The sequence below is a fragment of the Hetaerina americana genome, unplaced genomic scaffold, assembly GCF_022747635.1.
Source record: "Hetaerina americana unplaced genomic scaffold, ioHetAmer1.1.p SCAF_7, whole genome shotgun sequence".
NCBI classification, from domain to species: domain Eukaryota; kingdom Metazoa; phylum Arthropoda; class Insecta; order Odonata; family Calopterygidae; genus Hetaerina; species Hetaerina americana.
Genome location: NW_027287316.1, coordinates 53,414,898 through 53,442,490, shown reverse-complemented (window position 1 = coordinate 53,442,490; position 27,593 = coordinate 53,414,898). Strand labels below are relative to the sequence as shown.

General features: G+C 35.8%; 2 protein-coding genes across 2 annotated transcripts in view; both read left to right on the top strand.

Annotated features, from left to right (window-relative positions):
• Positions 1 to 15,495, top strand: part of Proc-R (Proctolin receptor) — a 693,100-nt gene extending 677,605 nt beyond the window's left edge. Inside the window, exons 12-15 of the mRNA XM_071594784.1 lie at positions 543 to 900; positions 2,783 to 2,933; positions 8,532 to 8,682; positions 9,125 to 15,495. Of these exons, the coding sequence (XP_071450885.1) occupies positions 543 to 900; positions 2,783 to 2,933; positions 8,532 to 8,682; positions 9,125 to 9,550 (1,086 nt within the window). The 3' untranslated portion in view covers positions 9,551 to 15,495. The remainder of the gene's footprint in view (positions 1 to 542; positions 901 to 2,782; positions 2,934 to 8,531; positions 8,683 to 9,124) is intronic.
• A 3,616-nt stretch (positions 15,496 to 19,111) lies between these two features.
• cold (coiled) lies at positions 19,112 to 23,846 on the top strand. Its single transcript, XM_071594939.1, has 5 exons — positions 19,112 to 19,235; positions 19,316 to 19,435; positions 19,538 to 19,716; positions 21,006 to 21,117; positions 21,945 to 23,846. Exons 1-4 carry the CDS (start codon positions 19,172 to 19,174, stop codon positions 21,093 to 21,095), a joined length of 453 nt encoding a protein of 150 aa, XP_071451040.1. The 5' UTR covers positions 19,112 to 19,171; the 3' UTR covers positions 21,096 to 21,117; positions 21,945 to 23,846.
• The last annotated feature ends 3,747 nt before the right edge of the window (positions 23,847 to 27,593 follow it).

Here is a 27,593-nt window from a genome sequence, read left to right as displayed (position 1 = left end):
GAGTTTCACTTTGTCAAAAACTGCATGTATCTTCAGTCCCAGGGTCTTACATACTATCCTACATGTGTACATGAAGGTGATGTGGCTTAGTGAGTGGAACACTCGACCACTGCCCAGAGCTTCCTGGGTGAGGCTGTTGATGAAAACTCATTTTAAAATCTAAGCTAGGTGTCCTTCTGGGTAACTGCAGGTGACACAGGAAAATGAGCTGCCCCCTCAGCCCCGAATGCATTATTTTCACATGTTTTGCATTACTTTTAATTTGATGAATTATACCCCAGCCTGCAAAAACCAACCTTCTTTTCGATAACTATATTTTTGTATATCAGTGAATGGCTGCTTAGGATATCTTAACAACTCTGAAGAAGAATCTGTATTATAATAGACTAATAACCAACAGACCTTTCACTTCAATGAGATAAATGAAAATAATTATATGAATACAAAATATAAAACTGTATACATTCAGTGTATGATATCCAATGACTTGAATTTTTTCTCAAAATTTGTGAGCATCCCTGACCCAACAAATTCCTTTCTAGGCTGGGGAGCAGTCAGAGGCGTCACAGACTCAAGAGAACAAGATCACCATCACACTCATTGCTGTGGTAATCCTGTTTGTCGTGTGCCAGCTACCCACGGCATTGATGCTCATTTACCACACATTCGCGCCCAAGGAGAAGGCTTCAGAAGCCAAGGATGCCCTCCTCCGGAGCCTTGGGAACTTCTTCAATCTCCTGGTGGCCATCAATGCTGCCTCAAACTTCCTCCTCTACTGTGCCCTTTCTGGGAAATACAGGAGGACCTTTGTGAGGACTTTTGCTCCATGCTGGGCCAAGAGCTGGAGGTATATGGCATCCACCCGAAGGAGGACATCTATCAGGGAGAGCGTCCATGAAGGTTTGTTTCACAGATCAAAAATGGACATTGATCAAATCGGGCAGGTGACCAAGCTAGATCAAAGCATCTGGATCCCTGAGTTCCATTCTCTCTAAGGTGCTCATTCAACCAATTTAATGATGTGTCTAACATCTGGAATAATATATGGATCAATTGAACAAAGGAATATTTACTACTTACCACTGTAGTAGTTCCAAATTTCAAAATCGATGCTATCAATGTAGAAACTGCTTGGTCTAAAAGTATATTTTATTGGGGTGTATATGGAATCAATGCAATAGATATGCGATGAGAATTAATGGGGAAAAAAATGAGGCTTAGATAAACATGAAAGCCGGGAATGCATAAACTACACCAGGTAGAGCAGTTGTTTAGGAATTGTTTTAGAAGAAGGTGGGTAAAGTAATATGGACATTTAAAGAAGAATTAAGTAAGGTAAGGAAGATTTTATCAAGAGGGGAGAGCTACCGACGTAGACCGTAAGTAAATATGTCAAGAAAAGACCAGTGAAAACATTAATATGACCATAGTGTTGTTTAGCTTTGATACTTGGCCTTAGAAGCAAGAGGACAATCATAAATTGGAGGCTTTTTGAGATGTGAAAGTGAAGGAGGATGGAGAGAAAAAGGAATGAATCCTGGGCATATTAGGGAAGGAGAGGAGGTTAGCGAGAGAAATTCAAAGTAGCCAGAAAAATAGGAGCTTTCATTGGTGATGGAACATTGAAAGCTGTTATAGGGGAAAGATTGTTGGCCAAACAAAAGTAGAGAGTAGAAAGGGCATGTTGGACCAAATTAAGGGAGACAGGAATCACATATGGAGGTTTATTGTAATTCAGGATTTAGAGTATTTTTGTTTAGTGTTGTGTTGGTTGGGGCTTAGAAAAATACTGAGGTAGTGGATTTGTTGAAAGCCTTCCTTGATCAGTAGACTGCTCTTAATAATAAAAATTAGAATGCAAATTCTTTTACTCCAATTCAAATCAGTCAGCAGTCACCTCATTCCACAAAAATTGTTTGAACATTGTCAACCACAAAGTTGGCTCTTTGAATATCTGCTGTAAATCAAAATAAATGATTTAATATCAAGAAGTTGATTTTAATGCTCTCAGTCTAAGTAGATTTGGTTAGTGAGACAAATGGATATGATAATTTCTAGTCCAAGAGCAAATGCAAATATGTTCAGCTGGTGAACCATGGAAAATGCTTGATGAATACATTTACATGTTGCTGAGAACATATATGAGATTAATTAGAACATTGAGACAGACATGGTTAATATAGAGAAAAGTGCATCAGCTTGTTCTCAAAGAAGGGCTGTACTCTCAAACAGTTATTTGTATATAGATACTGCCCATGTCCAAATTGCGAGGGAATTGAAATAGAGGCATAAATTAAAGCAGGCTGCTGCAATCAGCCTTTAATGTGGTTTGCTTCTTATGTTTGTATCACCTGTATAAATTCATAAATGAATGGGGCACTCTCCAGAAAAGTAGATGGATTTGGCAGTCCTTGAAACACAATGGACTTTAGGAACACATAATAGAAGGAAGAGGTCCACGAGGAAGATTGAAGGATAAATATGTAGGCCAAATAGATTAGGGCATAAGACTTTTGGGTGTTGGAGTTTAGAGAACACAAGCATTGGCTTGAGGAGGATGAAAACCTGTTGTCAATTATTCTTTGGGTTGAAGAACTTATTTGAACATAATTAGCCAGTGAAACTATGAACTGACTCATTTTTAAAATGTCACAAATGATCTCAGTAGTCATACACATTCCATAGTCCAGTAGTCATACACATTCCTAGTCTCAGTGGTGTAATTAGCATGCTCTGTTCACCAGAAAGAAGCAATTGAAATAGGATTTTTCACATTCTTTAGGTGGTGCACTGATGCGGAAGAGAGGTGGAAGGAGGAGGGGGAACAGTGGAGCCCGGAGGCCAAGGGAGAGGAAGGAAAGCACGGATTCATACAATATGGCAACTTCCAGTGTTGATGATACGCAGTGCCGTGGTGCTGAGGCCACCTCAAAGTGAGTTTCCCCTGTCGTCTTGATTTCATTGAAATCGTTTTTTGACCCAGGGATTAGATGTTAGTATTAAAATAAAGAATACTGCTATTCATGATTGGACTCATACTCGTCTGAATAGCAATATTACTCATGGCATCAACTCAGGATTTTATTTACTTCTACCATCCTCTGAGCTCAAGGAGCAGAACAGAACTGCTTATGAAATTAATGAAGGATTTTCTGAATGTACAAAATCATTCTGAATACATAACATCACAAAATGCCTTCGTTTAAATTATAACTGCAGTTTCATGACCTTCACTACAATGAAGAGCAGATGAATTGGTTTTTGAGCAAACGCCAGCCAAAGAATTAAACTGTTCTTTAGTAGCTGTACTTGTAACTGGAATATGAAATTAATTTAATATTCATCATCAACTAATAAATTTCATTACAAACGTAGGTTAATGAAGTGTTACACTAAAATTAGGCATTTATCCTTCAGTATTTTAAGTTTTGGCATAAAACTAAGCCATTTTGAGATGTAGGCATGTCTATATTATCAAAGAGGCAAATAGCTTTCACTAATTCTTTTCGTTATCTTCAAAAGCATATCAATGCAACAATTTCAGAGTGTAAAAATCATTTGCCTGAACCGGGATTCGAACCTGGATCCCTCAATGTCTGGTCGAGTGCTCTAGCCAGTTAAGCTATCGAGACGTCCTCTTAAACTCTGAAATTTTGAGGATGCCTCGTTAGCTTAACTGGCTAAAGCACTTGACCGGATATTGAGAGATCCGGGTTTGAATCCCAGTCACGGCGAGTGATTTTTACACTCTGAATTTTTTGCATTGAAATGTACATTGGTGGATGACTCTGTTAAAAGTTACTGTTGGGGCATCTCCTGCAGTTTCTTTGGAATTTTTTCAAAAGCATAGTCATTAAAATTATTTTCTGCACTATTTTTTTTAATTCTACCGTTCTGATTTCAACATCCCATCAGATTTTTTTCAATGTTAACCATAGACGTTCATCATAAATTATTGGATGAAAATTAATATGTATCACCATATTACCTTACTTTACCTGCTTTATTATATTTTGCACGTAAGGCCTCAGAGTAAAGAAATATATTCATATATCTCATTTCATAATCTATTCATAGAATTCCTTACTGTCTACATATCTGCATAATCATTCTTTACTTTGTGATAATACAATTTTTTTTTCATGAGTTTGACACAAAGATGCTTAGAACCAGCAGAGATAGGCTTCCCACCGAGAGGGCCCGGGTTCAAATCCTGGAGACAACAACTAATTTTCAGTGTTATCCCGATTCCTACTTGAGGTGCTTTGTTGAGAGCACTTTAAGTGAATACGAGGTTCATCAGATGGGATGTTAAACTGCAGATCCCTTGGTGCCTTTCAACAAGAGTGGGCTAATGCCGATGCCTGGTTTCCCTCCACCCTTCCTTTCCCATCCATCCCTAATGGCGCAAATGACCTTAGCCATTGGTTGCCTCCCATAAAAAGTACTAATACCCACAGAGATTTTGAGAAAGAATTGAAAAAAAAGGATTACTAAGGATGGGAGACATTTGAGGAGGTGCTGATTGGTACTGCAACAGCCACAGTTTGCCTGGAGAAAAGAAAGAGGCATATGTGATTTGATCCAATCAAAAAAATACTTTACCAGACAGTTATTCACCCTGAAGCCTTGTATGCAACCAAATTTCTGACCTTAATAATGAAAGGATTGGTTCAGTGGTTGGAATCAGCAGAGAGAAAAATTTTGAGAAAGATACTTGGACTTCGAAGATTAAAAAATGGCTCATATATAATACAAGGGAACCAATAACTAAACGACCAGATGGGAGAGAACTCATGCACTATCACAAAAAGAAGAGCTATGTTTTTCAGACACATTTACTCAATGGACCAGGGAAGACCAACCAATCGTATTTCAATTCTTTGGGAATAAGGAAACGAATACATTACAATTTCAATAGCTATAAAGATGTACGAAGTAAATTGGAGTGCAGGGAACAGAGATGAGCAATAGAAAAGCCTTCAAATCCAGAATTGACACCAGCAAGGGTTTCCAAAGTACAATGAAATCCAGAACCCAAGCACCATGGACCAAATAGTGGACAAGAGCATAGAGTAAGAGAATGATGGAGTGCTGGGCAAAGATCAAGGCTGAAAAATTTTGATTTGAATTAAAGTGATCCACAATCAGCCAAATGGAAAATTAATCAAATAATAATAGAATAAAACTCCATGGTTTCATTACTGTTTAGTTATAAATAATGCCCATTATATACATTCTTAAGATAGTCTCTGGCCACATTTTCAGGAAGTTTTTTAGCATGAATCACTCAAAATGTACGTTGAGTGAAATTTTAAGCCATCACTTGATCCTGTGACCTACAAATATACAGTTTGCTGTAAAATTATCCTTTCCTCTAGGAATGCCATATCAGGAGGAACAGACTGGGGTCATGCAAACAGGAAAGTTGAAAACAAGGCATTCATTACAAAATCTACAGGAATACTAGATCAGTTCCATAAATATCCATACCCTAAATTTATTTACCATCTTTTAAACTGTACAATGCTCTGGTGTGAACATTTATTAAAAATGGTTCATGACTCATCCCCACCTTATTTTTCAATATACCCTCCCTACTATGCCACCAATGAACAGCGGTGGCTCAGGGTACTACTGACAATGTAAGAAGTTTTCTCTTTCTTCAAAATGTCATACTACAGTGCCAAAAAAATCAAAATGCCATGTATACATTGCAATGATTATTCATTAAAAACTCACTGAAATCTCTCATTAAATCAGCTGCAATCTATTACATGAGTGGAAAAAATCATCTTAGGTTTTTATTAAGACTAAAGTTAATTTCACTGTGGTAATTAATATTTTTTAAGAAACTATGTGAAGTAAAATGCCTTTGAAATTCTCTCATTATAAAAAATAAAAAAATTCCTATTCCGTGAAAAAATCCAAGACAACACTTCATAAAGGATCTGAGTTAGCACCAGTCATAACTAAAATATTTCTATTATCCAGGGATGAATCTCGACATCATCATCAATACAGATTCTTCTTCAGACAGGTTTTAATAAATTTATATCACCAAACACTTCAATCCTTGTATCTAGCTTCATTTTTTTTGGGTATTTCCTTTCTTGATACCTGCCAGCATGCCAAATTTCCTTCTCTCTATTTTCCCACTAATCTTTCCTTCTATAATTCTGCAATTAGTCTAATCTTCATGATGTGGAGGGTCCTATTAAATTTTACTGTACATTAATATAGCTAATAACTTTTGGTAAGATAAACACAAAAAATATTTTAGGAAAAAAGGGCAAAAAACATTCTAAATTGGGCCCAAATATGGATAAAATCAATGAACTCATCATCTTTAATCTTGAAAATACTCAATCCGTTCATCCAACCTTGGAAATTTAATCACTAATAAATAAGACATACTGCCCTTATATGGTGACAGTATTTCCTTGAAGGTTCCGTTGCTTCTTTCAGCAATAAAACATTTTTTATTGTATGGTTTTTTCAGTCCTCATTCCTTAGCATTTAGTCTGTTAGTCATACAGATAAATGGGTATATGGGAGGTATTGAAGAAATTAAATGAGAGATTACTATATGGAGTTTTTAAGTTTTCACTAGGAATGTACAGACTTAAATGGCTAATAATGACTCCTTAAATTTAGTATTACCCTTCATCAGTTAGATACTCCTTTTCATGCAATAAGCATGCACCAAAGACGATTCCTTTCTTCCTAACAGCAAGTGCATTGGTAATTAGCCAAATAAAATAAAGGCATCTATTGCATATTTGGTATCCAGTACCATAGTTATTTTGAGCTGTGGCTTAGCAACCAATCATCAGGTTTTGATTATTTGCTGAGCAAAGCAAAAGGAAAGATCAATTCATTTTCATAATGTCAAGTTAATGGCAAACATAGTACTCATGAAGCTATAAATTCTTGAACAATATCATTATAATTAATTGTAATCCATAATTTCTTAAAATAATCAATGCAGATCTCATGTAGAAATGCAGTGAAAATCTAATTTGAATTCATATGGTTTTGTTGTGTGGTCTACCTAAGTACCATATGGAAATTTAGAAAATGTGGGATCTGCATTATTTTCACATTACTGTTTCACATGGACAGATATGTGAATGAAAAACTTTTGCCTATTGATGTAGGAATTATACAGAAAAAAGTGTCAAACCTACTTTTTTAAAGTCGTTATTCAGAGTATATAATTTTCCTAGACTATCAGAAAGTTTCAATTTCCACTTCCATTCCACCTTATTTCCACCCTGGGAAGGTTATTTATGGATATTAAAAATATATCCACCTCCACCAATCACTCACATCCCTTGGTGGATTTCGAGTCAAGTCCACATGGATTCATCAACTTGTTTTCACTGGGCAGCTACTATTTTCCATGCTAAAAGAAGCATGAATCTTGTAACCTAACTCCAATTATTCATGGTATAAGCTAGCAGTCACATTGTGTTGGATTAGTGTTGCCAAATTAGAATTACAGTATTATAATAATCCTCAACCATCAATTAAATAACATGCACAGGTTACAAAGAACTCTGCCTGCACCCCATAATCATTAGCAGAAATTTTCCCTTTTTCTTTCATTGACACTTTGCTTTTTGGTTGTCTGCCCTATGCTTTCTAACTTTTCCAATTTTTTGCGATACATGTAAATATTCATTTCATTGACAGTAACATGTTTATGCGCATAACAATGTAGAATGGTTAGTTTGAGTGATTACTTTGTGGTACCTATACTGATACATCTTCTTCAAAAAACACATTTCATCTCTGTTAAAGTTAAGTTGGGAGCATTGTGGATTGACACAACAGACGCTTTTCTCCTTCCCCCATTCTTTAAATTAAAATTCTATCAACAACAAAACAAACTTATTTGCCTTCTATGTGATTATGCTTATAGAATACCTGTGTTTGCCATAAATATTTTTTGCTAACCACTATATTCCTTGCTTTAACTGTGATTATTTAGTATCCTTGCCATTTCCTGATTTTGGGAAGAGAGAGAACAGTTTACTGTTCTTTTCATAACTTTATAGATTCACTTTTCTGAAACGAAAGAAAGCATTTCATTGTGTGCATGATTTTCATCTTAAATTTTGCCATTTAAATCATTCAGATCCATTTTGTTAAGTAAACCATTAAAATAAAAAGTTTTATACTAATAACATGACTTTAAAAAATATTTTACGTGCTCTTCTTCATCTTTGTCTGCTGAAAAAACAAGGCATGCTCTTGACTAAATGTGCTCTTGGCCTGTCACTCTTTAACATGGATTAAATAAATTTGAATGCATGTGTTAAAAGATGGCTTCATTAACATTGCCATAACATGAAAATGTTTCATCTAATCTATTCAACTTATATACCGGCCATAGGGCCCCTGAGAAGAGATCTTGGCAATTCAAGCCATCACAGTGGCTTCAGTTCTAAATGCTCTGATTATATTTTCGTTCCCCTGCATTTTATTAATCTGGGTTTCCTGAAAGTTCTCTTCTCCCACCACAGGATGTCCAAAACTACTTTATCACTTCGCTTGGTGCGCAGGAGTCCCTCTGGAGGACAGGACCTTCTCTCAGTTCCCACCGATGATCGCAATGGAGGAGGCCAGTCAAGACTTAAGCGGCATTCCTCAGCCTACGTTGCCAGTGAAAATAAGGTAATCAGATCCATTTCAAAACTCTTTTGCCCCCCCCCCCTCATTTACTCTTCTGGTACACTTGGGTGTCTGGGTTTTTAATAGACCAATACATTTTTTTAAGATACTTCTTTTGATGATGATTACAATTGGATTCATTTATAATTTTTTTCCATAAAATAATGGTCGTACACGTGTGTAATGACTGCATAAGTATTCACCTGATGTGAGAATGAATTCTTTCCAATGAAATATATGGCATTTTTATACATCCACATGCAAATTATTTCTTGGACGCATGTCTTGGAAAAAGAAGCAATTAATTATTTGCACAATCGCATACTTTATGCCTTGCATGAAGGCACATCAGAGGGTACTAAAATGAGCAAAACTTAAATTCAGGTAAAAAATTTAAAGCTAATGTGAGTAAAAAATGTCAATAAAAACTTTCTCTCATGTCTAGGTGAGTCAGGCAGCAGTAGGATTTTTCAGAACAAGGTCAATGGGAGGTCGGGGGAAAAAACCTTCAAGCAACCATGCTGCCACTGGCTCAGTAACCTCAAGTTCTTCCACTCCCCTCGCCAGTGGCTCAATGGGTACTCCCTCTTCATCAATCACAAAGGAAGATTCAACGCCCCTTGTGGGAGAGGTAGGGAAGACCTCAACAGATGAGTTCATGCCCCCCGAAGCAGGAAGGAACGGCAATGCAGCAGCTAATGGGAGGAATGGGATTTCAAAGTTGAGGAGGCCTGGGGGGATCCTATCAAGACTGCAGAACTTAAACAACAGACTGTGGCACAGGGGGAACCAAGGGGTCTTGACATCAAGTTCAGCAGTGGTGATAACAGTGACTGAGGAGGACAGAAAGGGGGAAAGGAAAGGAGTTTAAGCTTAGGACAAGAAGAAAGCTCTTCCTCCTACGTATCCCCTTCCTCCCTATCTGCCTAATTGCCCTGTCTCTCACATGGTAGCTTTTCAAAAGTGTGCATGAATCTGTTTGTGTGTGTGGCTGTGGATAGGAAACAGTGTGAATACTTTAAGTGGTCAGGTGTGCTTCTAATGCTGCTCTCTTGCTTTTTTTTACCCATGATATCATTGAACAGTGCCAACAAGAAGACCTAACAGATGCTTAAGTGGGTCTGATTGAATGCTGGACAAAGAGCTTTGCGGGAACCCAACTCTGGTCCTGATTTTTTTTTTACTCTTGTATCCTGACAATGCTAGCTGCATTGTGCATTATTATTTTTGTGATTTAGCATCAGAGATGTGCCATTTTTATTCCATTGTATATTCTGACTTGATAGATTCCTGGAAAGCAATGACAGAAACTAAGAATATCTTATTCACAGTGATGGAGTAAAGGGTAATTCAGAATATTTTTTGACAAATGACTCATCTTCTCATGGCAATGGTTCTAAGAAATACAGTTTTAGTTCCTAATTGGCATATTCATAGTTAATATGATAAATCATCCCCATATAGATAGAAAAATTTTAGCTAAATTTTGGGCTTCAATACTTTCCTGAAAGGAAATTAGAAATTCTGAAAATGCTATTGATTAAGAGAAGGTTGACATATAACTCAAAAGTTTTACATTTCTATCGCCATAATATCAATTTGATGAATATCGCCATTCTAGTTTTGTGAATGACTCCATGTTTGCAACTAAATGTAAAAATTTCCTTTGTTTTTAAAAAAATGGAAGCCATCAGCTGGCATGAAACAATAAATATTCTTGGGCATGTTATTTGTCTGTGATAATGTAGGGTTTTAGGTCTCATTATTTTCATAATTTCTTTTTTTATGAAATTTCTGTTGAATGATTCACGAACTACACTGGATGCTGTTAATCATAGAAGGAAATTTGCATATATATTGTCCAAAATTTTCAAAATAGTTGATTCTGTATTTGCACTTTGTGCATTGAATTATAATTGAAATTAATAAAATTATAATTTGGGAAATATTCAAGCAATCCCCTGAAAATTTGCTTAACTCCTCCCTTTAAACATAGAAATAACAAAGAGAACTAAAATAATTAATTTAATCCTCATTTCACCATTTTTGCTAGACTTCTGTGAGTCACTTTGTGATCATTCATCACTGTATTATGAACTCATGATCAGTATTTCATTACAATAACAAAAATATGTATAATATGTATGCGAAGTTATAGGAATTGTTATCTTCCTTAAATAGTCCCTGTCAAATCATGATTAAGTGCTTCAATCACTTACGTACTGAGCCAGAAACCCAGGGGACACAGTTCATGTCCTGGTCAGTATGATTTTTCAATTGCTTACTTTCAAATCCATGAAATTGTATTCAAATATACAATTGAATGGGTAACAATTTGAAAAAAGGTGTGTGCCATCTATTTCATTAAAGCTATTGTGATAGTCTTGAGAATGTGCAGTTATACTTTATCTTTACATGATGTAAAATATCACTACCAGCTGGTTACAAGTACATACATAGAGATATGTGCCTGCAATTTAAAAAAAGTTGATTGCATCTCAAATTCATTTACTTGATTTCTCCTTGGTAATTTAATGCCCTTGATGATGTTTTGTTGTATTTTTTTCATTAATAATGTAAGGATCATTCAGATTTTTTTCCACTAAAGCTCCATGTTGATCATTTTAGAATGTGATGAGTCATTATCATCATTTCAAGAAATCGGCATCCTTCTTCTCTATCCTTCCAATTCCTAAGAAATGGCATTTACTGCCGTCAGGGACCTGTATTTAAAATATACAGTCATACGTGTATGTAGGAACATGCTGAAATTATCGACAGTGAATGTTTTGCAAAGAATGCTGTTTCAAGCATTGGTACAATGATATCACTTGTAAATGTTTCCCAAGATAATATTTTAAGAATAATTTAGTCAGGTTTAAAGCATGGGGAGATGGTTTTCCTTATTTATAAAATGTTAATTTCAAATCCAGGAAATCATTACCAATGAGATGTGAATAATTTACCTACATATTAAGTGGATGTCCTTCAAAAGAAAAAGATCTGTCATCTCATTTTGAAATATTTGATTATTTTCCTACTCTTTGAATCTTTTTATCTTCTTTGATCATCAAAAGCCTTCTGAAAGTCTTGGTCCCAAGCCCATCAACAATCAGATTCAATGGTAGCTTACAGAAGTGGAAATGGATGGTTCCCGTGGAAAAGGAAATCCAGTGGAAATCGATGATTGATTGGTGAATAGGCATGTTGGCACCCAGAAAACGACTTCAAATGATTAAAGAATAGTTTTGACTGATTTTGATTTTTATTTTCAAATGAGAAGAGAAAATATAGTACATGGATCAGTCCATACCTACCCAAATAGTAACTCCAAAAATGGGTTTATTTTTACAAGAATCAAGATAGTGATAAAGGTTGGTAGAGAAAAGTGAAACTTTTTGTACCTCAATGTACATTTCAGAAATTTACAGTTTTTTAAGTAAAATGTTTCGTGGCATAAGCTGCTAAATGACTCTACACCTAAAAAATGTGAATGGTTCAAATCTGAGGTACCTACTTGAAAGTGCAACAGTTTGCAGAATTTCAGGAAAGGATACTACCTTTTGGCCGCAATAACAAATAAGGACATCCAATTTCATTCAATTATAATTTGAAGTTACTGAGTCAATACGATATGAAAGTGAGGATCATACAATAAATGTAGTGTAAAAACAAAGAAGTTACTAATATTTATCCCCACTTAACAGCCGTATTGACCAACCAAATACACAGTTACAAATTTACTTTTTGTTGCTGAAGTGAAGGATTCTAATAATGGGTAATCATGGTATATATGTTCCAAACATATCAATATGCTACATTATGCAGATTCTCTGCATATCATTCATGTAAGTGCAGTAATAAAATAAAATAGTGAAACTCAAATAAAACTATAATAGGCCAATGATTTTTATTGATAATTAATGTTGAAAAGGTGAAAGTATGTCATATGAAAACAAAACCATCCTAGGTGTCCAAAAATGTGCAGGGAGACCTAGATGCAAGAAAATATAGGTACTTACTTTACAATATCATGGGGTAAACATACAATATTGTGTTGACTAATTAAGATAATGTATTAAATCATGTAATTTTCAACTGATGCGATAAGGATGCCTATTCAAATGTCAAATTCAGATATTTTTCAACAAGACTGATATTCTGAATCTCCAGGGGGACAGTATACACTTACATAAATGTAAATATAGTGAAACAAATTCCTCGCATGAGGCTATAATGTATCCTTGGGGTAATCTTAGCCTTTGACTCATTCCTTGAGTTCTTCTGTGAGGTAGATGCTTTTGAAGTAGAAAATACCTTGCTGCCCTTACTTGTTGCTGCTTGTTGTTCAAAAAATAAAAAATGTGCCATACTTATTTGTATATACATGTATATGTACATTGAAAAATATTTAAAAATTAATTTTTTGTGTAAGTAATTATCATATGTCTTGTTAACTATGTGGAAAATGTCATTTTACCATTTGGTATTCAAATGAAAGGATTGAGTACTATATGTGTTCCATAATGGGTTACTATCATCGAACCATTTGTCAAGCCTCTGAAATTTGTGTAAAGTATAAAATTTTATGTAGATTTTGTGGTAGAATGCAGAGCTATAGTCATCATTAGAGTAGGTTGTGTTAGCAACATCTATTTACCTCAGGCAGTGAAATGCCTAAAAAGCACTTTGGGGCCAAATATTTTTAGGTCATATTTTTCCTAACAAGGTAACTAAAGATGGGTTCAAACTGGCATCCAGAGTTCCTATCCTTCTACTCAAGCATACTTTTTTCATACATGCAAATTCCTCATTACCGAATCATTTATTAATATATACCCTCTTCACCAATTTTTTCCTTCAAACTTTTCCAATCTTAAAAATAAATCATAGTGTTAATAATTAATAAAAAAGGCTGCTGTTCCTCAGTAAATTTAGTACCGCAATGCAAAAAGTTTCAAAAATGTCCATTATCATTGGAATTCACTTGTTCCGTTAACTGTAGCTGGAGGTAATTGGAGTTGATGAGTTTTCTATTATGTGATATTCTTGGTATTTACAATGACAATATTTTTTCCATGAAAACACCATCCTCCTGATATATATTCAGGCATGCATTGTTTAGGTACTGAAACTGAACAATTATTCAGTGCATGGAAAACATTTTTTGAAATGATGATTATGAAATACTGAAATTAAAGATTATCTCTAATGACTACACAAAAATAGTCATTTTTTCAATGAGTAGCTATGGCACAACTTTCTCAAGAAGTGCCAAGTTATATTTGATAGCAAATCCTGAATTGATGAAAAATTACCGCAAAGGAAATCAGTACTCTGAAAGCGAAGAACAGGTGAATAATTCCACTCCTTCCAATAATTTCTTCTTCTAGTTCCCAATCATGGCATTTAATGGTATCATCATTTCATGCAATGTCCCTTTCAACAGCTCATTGGCTTACAAGTTGTATGAGGTCATATTTAAATAGGGCATTTATACTTGGCATTTCTAATGGCACAGGATGTGGTTGGCTTTTCCTTCTATCCCCACCCTCAATGAATCATCCCTGAAATGATTGTTCTCTTCTTTTCTCATTGGATTCCTTGGCACAACTTATTTCCTTCTCTCATACCTCTCTTCTTATCACCAGGCTCTCAGCTCATTCACCCAAATAAGATTGATAGCTCTCTAACAACACAGTAGTTGGTACCTTTGTGCTTCCTCTCTGCTTTATTTAAGATAACATTCTTAATACCACTGTGAAGTTCACTAAATGCTTTGAGTGAAAACATGAATTCTTTTCAAATTATACAGTGGATTCTATCATAAATGAATTTTTAGCCAAAAAAACATTTGAGTAGAGGTAGATTAGATTCCTCCAATTTAAATCCTGACTCCATATGATTTAAGTTTGTTTACTGGATGAGTAGGTACCCTTCAACAGTATATTACTCCATTTTAAGTATGTGCACATGATTTATCATTGTATTATCTAAAAATTCTAATTATTTTCTGCCTGTATAGGACTTTCATGCCTTATGTTTAAAATGACTTTGATATATATATATGTAAAACATTTCTTTCGTAAAGCAATGCGCAGCATTATTTTGATTAATATATTCTCAGCACATAGCCAGTTTAATTTTCCATAATATTCCCTCATATAGTAAGGGCTGTAAGATATTTTAGGCATGAGATGATTTTTAAACCTTATTTCAACCTCAAACTTCCTTGAACCTCCAGTTATGTTGAGTATCAAATATTCAACTTCAATGCATACACGTAAAAGCATATTTTTTACAGAATTAACATCAAGAGTTTTGGGATGTTACCTATTCACTTAGTTGTAATGTTGTGACTACCTACTGCTAAAGCTGTTTTGGGATAAACAGTTTTGGAAAGCTCAATGACTTGATGGTATGATGAAATTGTCTGTTAAAGCAATTTGTCACTAATGTATCACTGACATTTGCTGTCAAACATTAAGAAATGCTTTGCATCAAATGCTATCATGATTGAAAGGAAAGATTTTTTCAAAAGCCATATTAAATGTATGAATGCAAAAATTTTAAGCCAACATTCCAAATGTAATCAGATTAAATGAACACGAAGAATGGATATGATGGTTGTTGGATTGTAAATAAATTTTAGCTATGATGAGGTACTGTTTATTCAGCTACTGTATTTCAATGTATAACAGTCAAAACTTTAAGGGACTGACTGGAAGCTACTGTCATTTAGGAGGTGGGCAACCAAAGCATAAATGTAATTACATCAACTCGATGTATGTAATAAAAGCAAATATTAATAATGTGCTATAAGGTGTTTCTTTAATCAAATATAATTACATGGGTAAAGAAATAACTTTAATTCATTTTACATTCAAATTCCACTATTTATCTATTGTGATCCAGTTCATTTCAATCGTCCAGTCTTTTGATCTCAACCTCCAGCTCAATAACCCGAATATTCTAAAACTATCATCCACCCATAATTACCTTGATCTTCCCTATTTTCTTCTTATATGTGCATGGTTTGGCAGTCAAAATCTTCTTTGCTGACATCGCATCACTGTCTCTGTCACCTAACCTGTTCACATTTTATTTCCACCTCAATACCAATTTTATTTACATATTTCTTTCTTAATTCTTCGCCCTTTCCATACTTTTAAGCAGTTCATCTCTTAAAATGAATGTCTATGTTTCTGCTTCATTAATAATTATTAATATTCTATTTTATAAATAATTATTATCATTTTAGGCAGATTTTGTATGGACATTGGCTAAAGATAGCGACATATCTAAGCCTGGCCTAACTAAACACAACCTGACACTCCATTGAATAAATTTTTCTTCCATTCCATGTACAATCAATCACCATTAATTGCATTCAATAAGAGTATCCTTTTCCTCCCCCCAACTTGCCAGCTTAACAATCTCCCCACTATTAGAGTCTTTAACATTTCATTGCAATCAAAATGCTCTACATTCATCTTTCCTGCCTCCTTTGAATTTCTTCCAGCAAACATCTCTCCTACCCCATCATCCCTAGTGCATCTTTGTTACTTTTCATTCATTTTGCCTCTTCCATTCTCCTCCACATCTCATAAGCATCCCATCTATATCTACCATCTTGCTCAACACACCATAAGTCTATCCTGTACAAATCCATGCTCCATATCAAAGTTATGAGAAGTTTTTTTCATCATCAAATCATATTCTTACTCAAAATCACTGTCATCAATACTCTTCTCCTTGTGAAAGCTTCTTCACCTAATATAATTCATCCACTTAGACCCCTAATACTTTGATCACCTTTATCCGAAGCACTTCCTTAATAAGTAAACTGTTCTACCCACTTTAGTTTATGAACTTCTCTTTTAATATTCAACTTTGCTTTCCTCATTCGCAAAAACATTATACATTTATTTTATTTTCATTGATTTTCATACAATGCCTCTCATGCTGATTTTTTAATGTGCCCGGCAATGATTGTAACCCATGGCTGACTGGCTAGCTAAAACTTGATCATTCACAAATCTAACTGATTTTATAAATTCCTCACTGACTTTTATTCCTATCTCCAGTTCTACTCACCCCTTTTTTACCATTTCCTCCGCATGCATATTGAAAAGCACGCGTGATAATGAACACCCATATTCCTAATGTTGCCCATCCCAACTCTCCATTCACCACCCACCTGAGCAGTCTGAGACAAGTACAGGTATTGGATAAGTTACCTATTCCTCCAATAAACTCCTATAATCTACTATTCATTCATTAATTTTACCAAATTCACTCAATCAAATCCACTCTTTAAATCTATTAAATCCATCTTAGCAGCACAAGAAATCACACATATTACTCCAGCTCTTACATATGACAGCCTTTCCCTTTTTCGGGAATAGAAATAATGGTGATCTAACAAATCCCACAAAATTCTTCATTCATAAAAGCTACAAATTAACCCATAAAAACTCTTCTTTCCATGCTTTCCGAAACACAAGTATTTCCAAGGGGATGCTATTCGTCCCCCAGCCTTATTTCCCTCCAGTTCTCTTAATACCATTTTTATCACTCAATCATGTACGCCTGGATCTAAGCTTTCCTCATAACATGGCTTGTATTTAAGTATCGGGAACCTTTTTGTCCTGACGTGACTTAGTCGCAGCGTGCTCGCACCGTGTAGGCTCGGTGGTGGTGGGTCTAAACTTCAACAAGCGTCAATCGCCTGCGAGCGTTCGTTCAGGCTAGATCTTATTTTAGCGAACCCCTGTGGATAGACTTTGTGCGAGCGCAAAAAAAAATGCAGCGAATTTTTGAACAGCGGTACGCCATCAAATTTTGTGTTGAGCTGGAGAAATCGGATACGGAAACGTTGAGAATGATTCTCCAAGTGTTTAAGAATGAAACCATGCCACAAAATGCAGTTTTTAAGTGGCACAAGTTCTTCAAAGATGGCCGAGAGAGTGTAGAGAACGAGTTCTGCGCTGGGCAACCGTCGGCGTCAAGAACCGACGACAACGTCCGCGTGAAGTGCTGAATTCAGACTGGTCAAAGTGTGCGCATGATCGTAGATCGTGTTGGAATTGATGACAGTGCACATAATCATCACTGAAAATTTGGCGATGCGAAAGATCTACGCTAAACTCGCCGCAAAGGTCTTGACAGAGGTCTTGTTAAGCCTTGTGCAACGCTTAAAGGAAGACCCCGACTTTTTGGACAGCGTAATCACGGCACCAGCAGATCATATCCTATTGCCAATAGTGAAATCCTCTCTCAAAGGACACCACCATGGGGCCCTAAGAACCGTCAAAGAAGCTTGCACACGTATCCTTAAGGACCTTCCGGAATCCACCTCACAAGGAGCCTTCGAGTCGTGGAAAAAGTGTGTCGACGCACAAAGGATGTACTTCGAAGAATTTTGAGGCATTGTAGCAACATCTGAAATAAATTTATATTTCCGAAAATTTTCTCGATAATTTTTATAGAAACTTATTATGTCATATTCTTTTCCTCTCCAGACTCGCCGGCCTATTGTGTTTATTATATGGATGCTCTACAATTCTTTCCACCTATCTTGAATTTGTTGTGGTTCAATTAATAATTTTCCACACATATCTTTAATATTGCGTATGTATATCCCCTTCTTGTTTCCTAATTATGCCTTCACTTTCCTGCAGAGCTCAAATTAGTCCAAAATATCAATTATTTTCCTCCATTTAACCTGCTCTCCCGGAGATCTCCCCACCATTACAACCTCTAGCATACCATTTCTTCTCAGGATTAGAGTATCCAGTTTCCAATCGCTATACCAAATAACAGACATGATGTTGAGCTGGGAAATAGGCTCTGATTCCACCTATTAGAACTGTGTTGCAGGCATGTACTTTTGGATTTTCTGGGGATCTTTCATCACGGTATATAAGTAGTTACTCCCCCCCATATATTCACTGCCCTTCCTCCAGTTTTCTGTCTATCTGAGGAGGTCCTCTCTTCCGTTTTTAGCAGGAAAATACTGCTCCACATCTTATAATGCACATCATTTTTCCCCAAATGTTTCCCGACTTGTTGAAGACGCACTGATTACTCAGAAAAATGCTCTTTCATCCTTTGACGAAATCGCGGGTCTTATTGAGTACGATTTTCTCCTCCAAAAATATAGCTAATTCCTAGCAGGGTCAAGAGAGGACACCACTAAGCTAGAATTAAGCCTGGAATTTCCCAAATATTTGGGAATGACGTTTAATGTGAAATTTCCGTAAAAATATTCTTGGCGAAAAGAAGTTGGCAGTTAGGAGTTCTCGAATTAAACTTATGATCCTTCAAGTAAGTGCCCCACCTAAACATTCTTTTTTTGGCTTGTTCAGTTGTATCAAACGTTGCCTCCAGAGGGCATTTCATTCTGGTTTTGTTTTCAGTTAGAAAATATGGGAGTATGATGAGTGCGCATCGTTGTTGTTGATTTATGTCGAATCGTTAAAATTTGAAAATGCAGACGCCGGCGATGTTTATAATTCCAGCTTTCCTTCTCTTTTTATCTTTTTCTCCATCTTGTAAGTATTGAGCATGATATCCTTAAGTTTGTACGTAAGTCTATGTAATAAATTAATGGGTGTGTTCGTTCTGGGCGTAGGCTATGCTTTTGAGTGTTATGTGTGCGCCAACCAATCTGATAATTCGGAAAAGTGTTTGAAAACAATAAAGACCTGTGAGCATGACCAAGATATGTGCCTAACGGAAGTACGATGGGGAAGTAAGTGGAGATTATTGCAGTACGATTAAAGGATGATTTGTGTATATTAATTATACCAAGGTGATTAATGTGGTATTAATTATGTACTATTTACCCCTGTAGCCGAGCCTTATTGGTCTCAAGGAGCCGATAAACAGTACTATATTTCTAAAACGTGTGCAAACAATGAGACTTGTGAGCGTGTTATTCGTAAAACTCTGCCTTATTGCACTCATATATGGTACGAAGATTGGAAATGTGCCGAATGCTGCCGAGGTGACAGATGCAACTATTATGTTATCGTAAGTATAAGCATTTAAATCTCATCCTTAATGTATGTGCATAAGATTTAGTGGAATTCACATCCTAATTTAGAGTAAACTTGAATAATCTGACGTAGAGGCCATAGCAAAGAAAATTAATGAATTATTTGGATGTGCTATAGTCATATTTAATGTTCTGTTTAATGAAAATGAACCTTCTAATTATATTTGGCTGTTAATTGTACCAATCGGAAGGTTAGAGAAGCAGATTTGGAATAAAAATGGAGAAAGAAAAAACTATTTAGAAGTTAGATTCGTGGACAATCAAGTTTTAGCCGACCAGTCAGTCAATCATTGCATAGCGCGTTATAGAAGATGGGTATGTGATGAGAACCAATTAGGAAAAACAAAGGTAAAGGGGTTCTCGAGAAATAGGAAGGCTGATAAGTTGCAGAAACTAGATATAATTCACTGTTCACCCATTCAGGAAGTTTTTTAGAAGGTAGGCAAAGTAATATCTACATAAAAAGAAATGTTACATTTGCAAAGGGGGGAAATTCGTTAAATATGTGGTGGTTGAAGCTTAGAAGGGTAGCACTGCGTTGGCAGGGAATCTTTTTTAAGCCTACCGTGGTGTGTAGAATACTCTTGATAATAATACTGGAAGAAGAAAAGTTGGTGGACGACATGTATGTTTCTGCTCAAGATCATGAAATAATTCAGGAATATTATTCATTCCCAAGATGTATCATGATGGAGAAAACAATAAAGGGTGATTAGTAAGCTAAATGTTGATTTGAGTGAAATCGCAATATCTCCGTTCTGTCTTTATGAGGAGGCTGCTTACTGAACTGCCCCAATGAGTCAAGTGGCTAATGAGATTTATTTAAGTGTGGAAATTATCGTGGAATTGAAAAGGTAACGTCCTAGGAAACTCAGTAATATGTTGTCCAGGTGTTTTGGAGGTAGAGAGAGATGAAATCAGTGGTTTAGAGACGTTGCAGTGGTTGTTTTTAAAAGTTGGCTGGTTAACATCCTTGCATCTTGATTAAAATCTAAAATGAAGGGTAATGATATTGGGTTCAGAAAATCAGTGATAGCAAACAAACCTTGAGAATAAAAAATCTTTTTGTATGTCTACTGTTAATTTTATAGATATGGTGGGCTAATATGCTTAGAAGTTTTTATTATTATGGTTATGGTGAAAATGGAGCCAAATAGGATTGATATGTGGAAGAGCTTGGTTGTCGTAGGCCAATTATTTAATTCTGGACATGGGTAGTTTCTAGGTTTCTCAAAAAATTAACCTGTATCCCTCTCTTCTCCAGCTTGGTGCATCGTACTTAAGTTCAAGTTGGACTGCCCTGGTTCTCGGCTGTGTTGCAGCAACCACTGTTTGGCGATTACATTTGATTTGATCATGGATGAAATTCATTGCTGGTAAGTCAATGAATGCATGTCACATTTGTGTGTCTTTCACCTTTCTTTGCATTAAGTAATATCATAAAGGCATCAGGTGCAAAAGAGAAATTTTGAATGCTCCACACATCTCTATAGAATATTTCAGATAAAGTTTTGTAGTTGACTGCATAATTTTCCGCCAATGGAATGCATTAGGCTGCTAGCAGTCATTTTTTTAATTTCATGAATGAATAATATGAAAGAGTATTTTTAAATCATATGTAATAAGAGTTGTGCCTTTTTCATTTCTTAGCTCAATTAAGCTCTAATGGAGTGACTTAATTAAAGAAGTGATTGATCATAATGGCATGCACCTGGTTGACTTAAGCCGACTCTGATAACTTTCATTTCCCATTGGTTCTGGTGATTGAAAGATCAGGCAGTTCTTTGCCATTATGTGAAAGTAAAATTTTGTGTTTCTCTTTATAGCCTTTTTCTATATAATGCCGAGAGTCTAGAATTTCCAGTCATGCATTCCTCTGAGTAGCAGTGAGTTAATGCCAGTTAAAGGCATACCTTTATGTTCTATTAAGCAACACCCTTAAATGTTAAAAGCAAGAGTGCTTCCTCTTTACTAGAGGTCTTCTGATATGTTTATATCAATATTCTCAAATTGTGTTGAAAATTTCAGTTTTTAAATTTTTAAAATCCAGAGTTGCAATGCCTTTGTTTACATTGAATTTATATCATTACAGTTTAACCAGCCCGTTAACTTGTATTTTAACCCATTCCGGATAACTCTTGATTGCTTGTTTTTTTTATTATCATGTCACTGATGATATATTAGCTTGTGTTTCATTTTACAGTCATGCTGCATACCATTTCCAGTCTTGATTGAGAATTGGAGAAGATCAGTTCTGTGTCATTCATAAATCTCAGCGCATTCCAAATGTTTAAGTCAATGGAATAGTCTGACAGGCAAGGAAATAGTTCATTATGATGGCACAGGCCAGTTAATTTTTTTTTGTGACTTATTAGGAGGAATATCTCATTTTTGAGATGTACAAATCAAGGAAATGCCAAGGGTGCATAGTATTTTTTCAACATTTTAATATGCGTGTGTACATATTTGTAAGTGTAATGATCAACGTTATGAGATTCATGCTTGTGATAATATGCATTTTGAGTTAACTCAGATTCGTAGCACAGATTTGGCATTTTACTAGTGCCCACTTCAATGGATTGTGTTAGTAGGCCTGTGTTTACATTTATGTCCTTGGCTGCTGCCAGAACCATTGCTTATATTTATCAAAACCTATGTACTACCGTCTTCAGTTGAAGTTATTTTAGCATTAGTCTGCACCAAAATAGCATACTCTTTCCGAGACTGCCACAGTAGTAGCAGTGTTTATTCCATTAGTTTTTACAGTTTTGGTAATGTTTTATTTAGTGAAAACTTTTTACAGAGGGTAATCTCATGCATTTGTGTTTTTATGTATGTAATTCCATAATTTTATAATTTTTTTTAGATTTCATTCATTTTATTACTTTGAGAAGTTTTTAATCTTCTTCTAATCTATATGAGTACTCAGGTCATCTGTTGTTGTTGATGCATTTTTACTCAATTTATTGTAACTAACTGTATGAACGATATCATAAGCCTTTTATCTCAGAAGTGCACATTGGGAATATATCTGCAATTAGGATTCTAAATGTTTGATTCATAAAAAACTGTCCTAGTTGACTTGCAAACCAGGCATAACTATAAGCTACTAAATTTTGATACCATAGGCGTTGTAATATATTGTTAAGTTTTTGATTTCAATGCAGACTTCTATTGTGGTCCTTTATTTTTTATGGGTTTCCTTTAATGTGATGAACTTCCATTTTTGGTAGCATGCTAAATATTTTTACTATCTTGAATTGAGCACGCGTAATTTTAAAGTATTTAAGAAATAATGTTATGTTAATTGAACATGATTATGTTGATGTAATTGCATATCTCATGAGATCTCTCCACATTCCATCATATGATATTTTTATATGGTAATTACTTGTTAGGAGTTGTAAAGTGGGTTTCTATTCATGTGCAGTAGTTGTGTACTGTATCAGAAGTGTTTCATTGGCTAGTGAGGGAACAGGAACAACCTGCTGTAAGGGAAAATTTAATATTTTGTTAATACCCATCCTTTGTTGCAATGGCACTGGTGTATATGCCAACCCAAAGAGACCACATGTTTTCCCCTATATTTTTGCGATGATTGTTTTCTTAGCATAGTTATAAAATTGGTTTATTAATTTGGGCAACCAAATACAATTTATATTTTTCCCTGTCATTCTTATCCTTGGCAAGGTAAATTCAAAAGTGAGTGAAATGTTTTATAATGGATGCTTTTAGCTTATGTATGTCCAATAATGGCAGTAATTTCATTTTCTGCCATAGTATGTGCCTTAAAGGTCATTGTGGTCACCTTCATTTCCAGAATGGTGAATTATGATTTGTATTTTTAAATCTGCCTCTTGATTTAACTGGCAATTTCCCATATTTCCGTCCAGAATCATCATAGATGAAAATGAAAAAATATTATATCATCATTGCATATTTGATTGCATAGCATATGCATGAAAAATAATTGTGGTGGTTGTTATTACACAAGTGATATTTTACATTTTTAATCTCCGTCCAATTATTGAACATATAAATAAAAGTTATCTAAGATGAAATTGTTTGTTACTTTTAGCATTCTAAGCATTGTATTTGTCAAAAATCAAGGGTTTGATTATAAATAAATTTGTTGATATTGAAATGATGGCCTTTCATAAATAGAGTGAAATGGTAAAAAAATCAGTAGTCAATCATTGAATCATTGAATACCTGACATTGTGCAAAAATAAAATTTCATCCTACCGACAATACTGGCATTAGAGAATAGTAGAACTTCTTCAGAAATTTTTATTTTAAGACTCTCCAGTTATTATTACACAACAACTGTGAAAGTCTAAAATTTTAATATTTTCTGTTTAGACCCATTCTTAATGTTGCATAAAGTTGCAAAATTTACAACACTTTTTTAATAAGTTGGTATCCAATTAATGGGAGTATTGATGTTCTATGAACGGGAGTAGCACCTTAGCCTAAAATCCCTGCATTTTTCTCAATGCTGCTTGTATTCTATATCATTAGTCATCTAATATAATGTGGGGTTCCATCAAGGTGAATGAATGAGGGCTTAAGAGCCAGATCCTAGCCAGCCATAGAATTTGCCATTTGGGTGCGAGCATTTTAATCTCTCCTGGATGGTGGAGGCAGAATTGGTAACTACCTGAGGTAGGGGAAGAGTGATGTATGGTCATAATAGATCATAGAAAAGGTGTCCACAAAAAAGTCTTAAAATTTCAAGTTGCCATGCTCACTGTGAAGCCCTTTTTAGACCATTACCAAAATTGTTCTCCTTGCATTCAGTGGAGGTAATTTTTTTGGTAGGGTCATGTCCTCCCATCCCCTATACCCTTCACAGTGTTCATTCCTAAAGTGCAGAGTTGGAGAGGGGAGCTGCAACCACTTCAATCAAAGCCAAACTCCTACTTCTTTTGTATCCAAATGGACTAGTGCCACAGCCAGTAAAGAGTAAAGCCAGAAGAACCTAAGGGAGAATCTATTGTCTACGGGGTCCGTCTATAAAGGATCCAGCCATGCAGTATTTAGAGAACAATGAGACTTTAGTCCCCTTGAGGCCTCACACACTTATCCCAACATTTCTTCCTCTTCTCAAAACAATTAGCTAAGTCCTATGTTGGAATGGTCATTAGCTGTGTCATCGCATTCTCTTCCATCTTGTCAACATCAAGCATTTCATGCTTCAGTTGCATGAGACTAGCTCCAAGTCACAATAAGTGGTCTAGATTTCCTAAAAAAGGTTGTAACTGGAGATGAGTCTACGGCTATGGCCCTGAAACCAAAGCCCAGTCTTCCAAGCAAGGCAGGATAAAGGAGAATGCAACAAGGTAACTGATGACCATTCCAAAAAAGGACTTTGCGAATTCTTTTGTAGAGTTGAAGAGATGCTGGGATAAGTGTCTGATATCCCAAGGGGAGTAGTTCGAAGGGGACCAAGGCATCACTCTTCTAGGAAGGCTATTTTTCTCAACATATTGCATGACCAGATACTTTACAGTCACAATTTGTACTGCTTAAAGCCATGTAATTTGAAGAGCCCATTTTCTGGTACAGGGTGTTCAGCAATTCGATGGCTTCTGATTTCAGGTTTTCAAACATAGATTATAGAATACTTGTAGTTTTTTGTACTTCATTTAAGCTAACTTATGTTCTCAATTAAATTTCATGGATGCCGAAGTCTAATACTAAGATTACTTGAAAGGGAGGACTAAAAACTGAATAAGGGAATCTTTGACAGCCGATCAAAAGTGCAATCCTCTTCCCATTACTACTTTAGGATTATCAATCAGTTGGAATATCAGGAAGTACTCTCTCTGTTTAAAATATCAGAAAAAGGCGCAAATTTGCTGAAAAAGCATGAAATATAAAATGTGTGAATTGGGAATGATGTTCATTTTAGTTACGAGATCAATTTGTGTTTGACATAGGCAATCGCAAATGCAGGTCCTGGCTAGGAAAAAAGTTGTTAGCAGGACCAACCTCATTAATACCTGTAGTATACCCAGTGATGGGGATGATTCACAAAAATCACGTAATCAGATTCCAGACATACTTGGGATTAATTGGGAACTGGTGAGAATTTAATGTATAAAATGAGTGGTCACCATTTCAATATATAGCACAAATGTTCTGAAACCTCTTTAGCAGTATCTTTTTGGCACAAATTCGGCCAATCATAAGGGTTAATTTTTTGGACTACAGTTTATGAATGACCTGAGCCAAATGGGTTGAGCACAGCTGCAGGGGGACTGAGTCTACCAAGAAAATGGTTTTTGTTGGGGACTAGTCTGTCCTGTTGACTTCTATCCTCTGCAAAGCATTCATAAATTGTACTCTATTTAATTCTGTAAAATACCTTGTCAAAATCTGCCGAGGAAATGAATGCATCCATGTTATATTTGATATTATGAGGGTAATTTGAAAAGTTCTCGGAATGGCATAAAAATAAATGACTTATTTCGGTGAAATTTTTCAATATAGACACACTAATGCACTTGGTCCATCAATGTTCCAAAATCTTGATCCCGCCTCAAAAATTAGATTCCTTCAGGCCTTCAAAATACCCGTCTAATTCAGCAGTTAGTTCTTTGTTTTTAGAGAATCTCTGTCCACCAAGGAAAACCTTGAGCTTGGGGCAGAGATGGAAATCTGATGTAGCCAAATAAGGTGAGTGTGGCAACAATTTGTATCTTAGTTCACGTATTTTTGCCATGGCAACGACCCTTGTGTGGGGGTATGCATTGTCGTAATGAAAGATGACTTTCTTCCTTGCCAAACCTGGCCTTTTTTCGTGTATCTTTTGCTGCAGTTAGTCCAGGAGGTTAGCATAGTGTTGACTAGTAATTGTTTGAACAGTGGGAAGATAATCTATCAGCAGAAAACTGAAGCCATAACCTTTCCACCTGACCCTATTGCTTTGCTTTCTTTGGTAGTGGTGAATCAACATTGTTTCTGCTGCTTTGACTGCTGTTTTGCCTGTGAGGTATATTAGTGGACCCAAGTTTCATCTGTGGTCACAAACCCACAGTAGAAAATCTTGTTGGTGGCTCAAACATTGTTAGGAAATTTTCGTTCTGATACATTGTGATCCTGCATCAACAGTCGTAGCACCCATCTAGCAGATAATTTTCCAAATCCAATTACACTGAAATGTGATATTCTTGTTCAGACGACATCCCTACAGCTTCAGCAATTTCTTACACTTTCAGTCGGCGATCCTCCATGATCATTTTTTTGCACTTATGCAATTGTTTCTGGAGTTGTGGTACATTTTGGATGAACACTACGTGCATCATCATTTAAGCTGTCCCAACCAAATAAACTTGTTTGTCCACTTGGCAACAGTTGAATATGAAGGAACAGAGTCCCCCAGTTTGCTCTTAAAGTCTGCATGGTTTTCCTTTGCTTTCATATCTTTCTTTACGAAGTATTTAATCTCTGGTCAAATCTAAATTTTTTCCAAATCACTACATGGGAACAACTGAGAAGCATCAGTACCACAGGTCTCTTCCCAGAGCACTGACATGGTATGCTTTCTCATAAAGGATTGCCTATTACTATGCAAGAAACTCAGTGTACTGCGCAGGCATCTGGTGGTGATTCTGAGACCTTTTCTATCTACCCTCGTACATTTCAGCAGTGACCTAGTGCTGTTAGGTGTTTTTAATCAGATACATTTGCCTGAGATGGGATGCCTCTGTTCAGCCACTCCACTAAGAAATAGATGCAGCTGAGACTGGCAATGGCTCTGACCCTTATGTTTTTATGGGGGTGGTCCTAGCTCAGAGAAATTATTGCGAAAGTAAAGCCTCAGGGGTCATCACAGCCCTTCCACTGA

Bases quoted from the DNA above. Each gene is read 5' to 3' on its own strand.
- cold (XM_071594939.1), top strand. From the start codon at position 19,172: ATGCAGACGCCGGCGATGTTTATAATTCCAGCTTTCCTTCTCTTTTTA. The intron at 19,236-19,315 runs GTAAGTATTGAG...TTCTGGGCGTAG, and splicing joins TTTATCTTTTTCTCCATCTT to GCTATGCTTTTGAGTGTTAT. The intron at 19,717-21,005 runs GTAAGTATAAGC...TCTCTTCTCCAG, and splicing joins GATGCAACTATTATGTTATC to CTTGGTGCATCGTACTTAAG.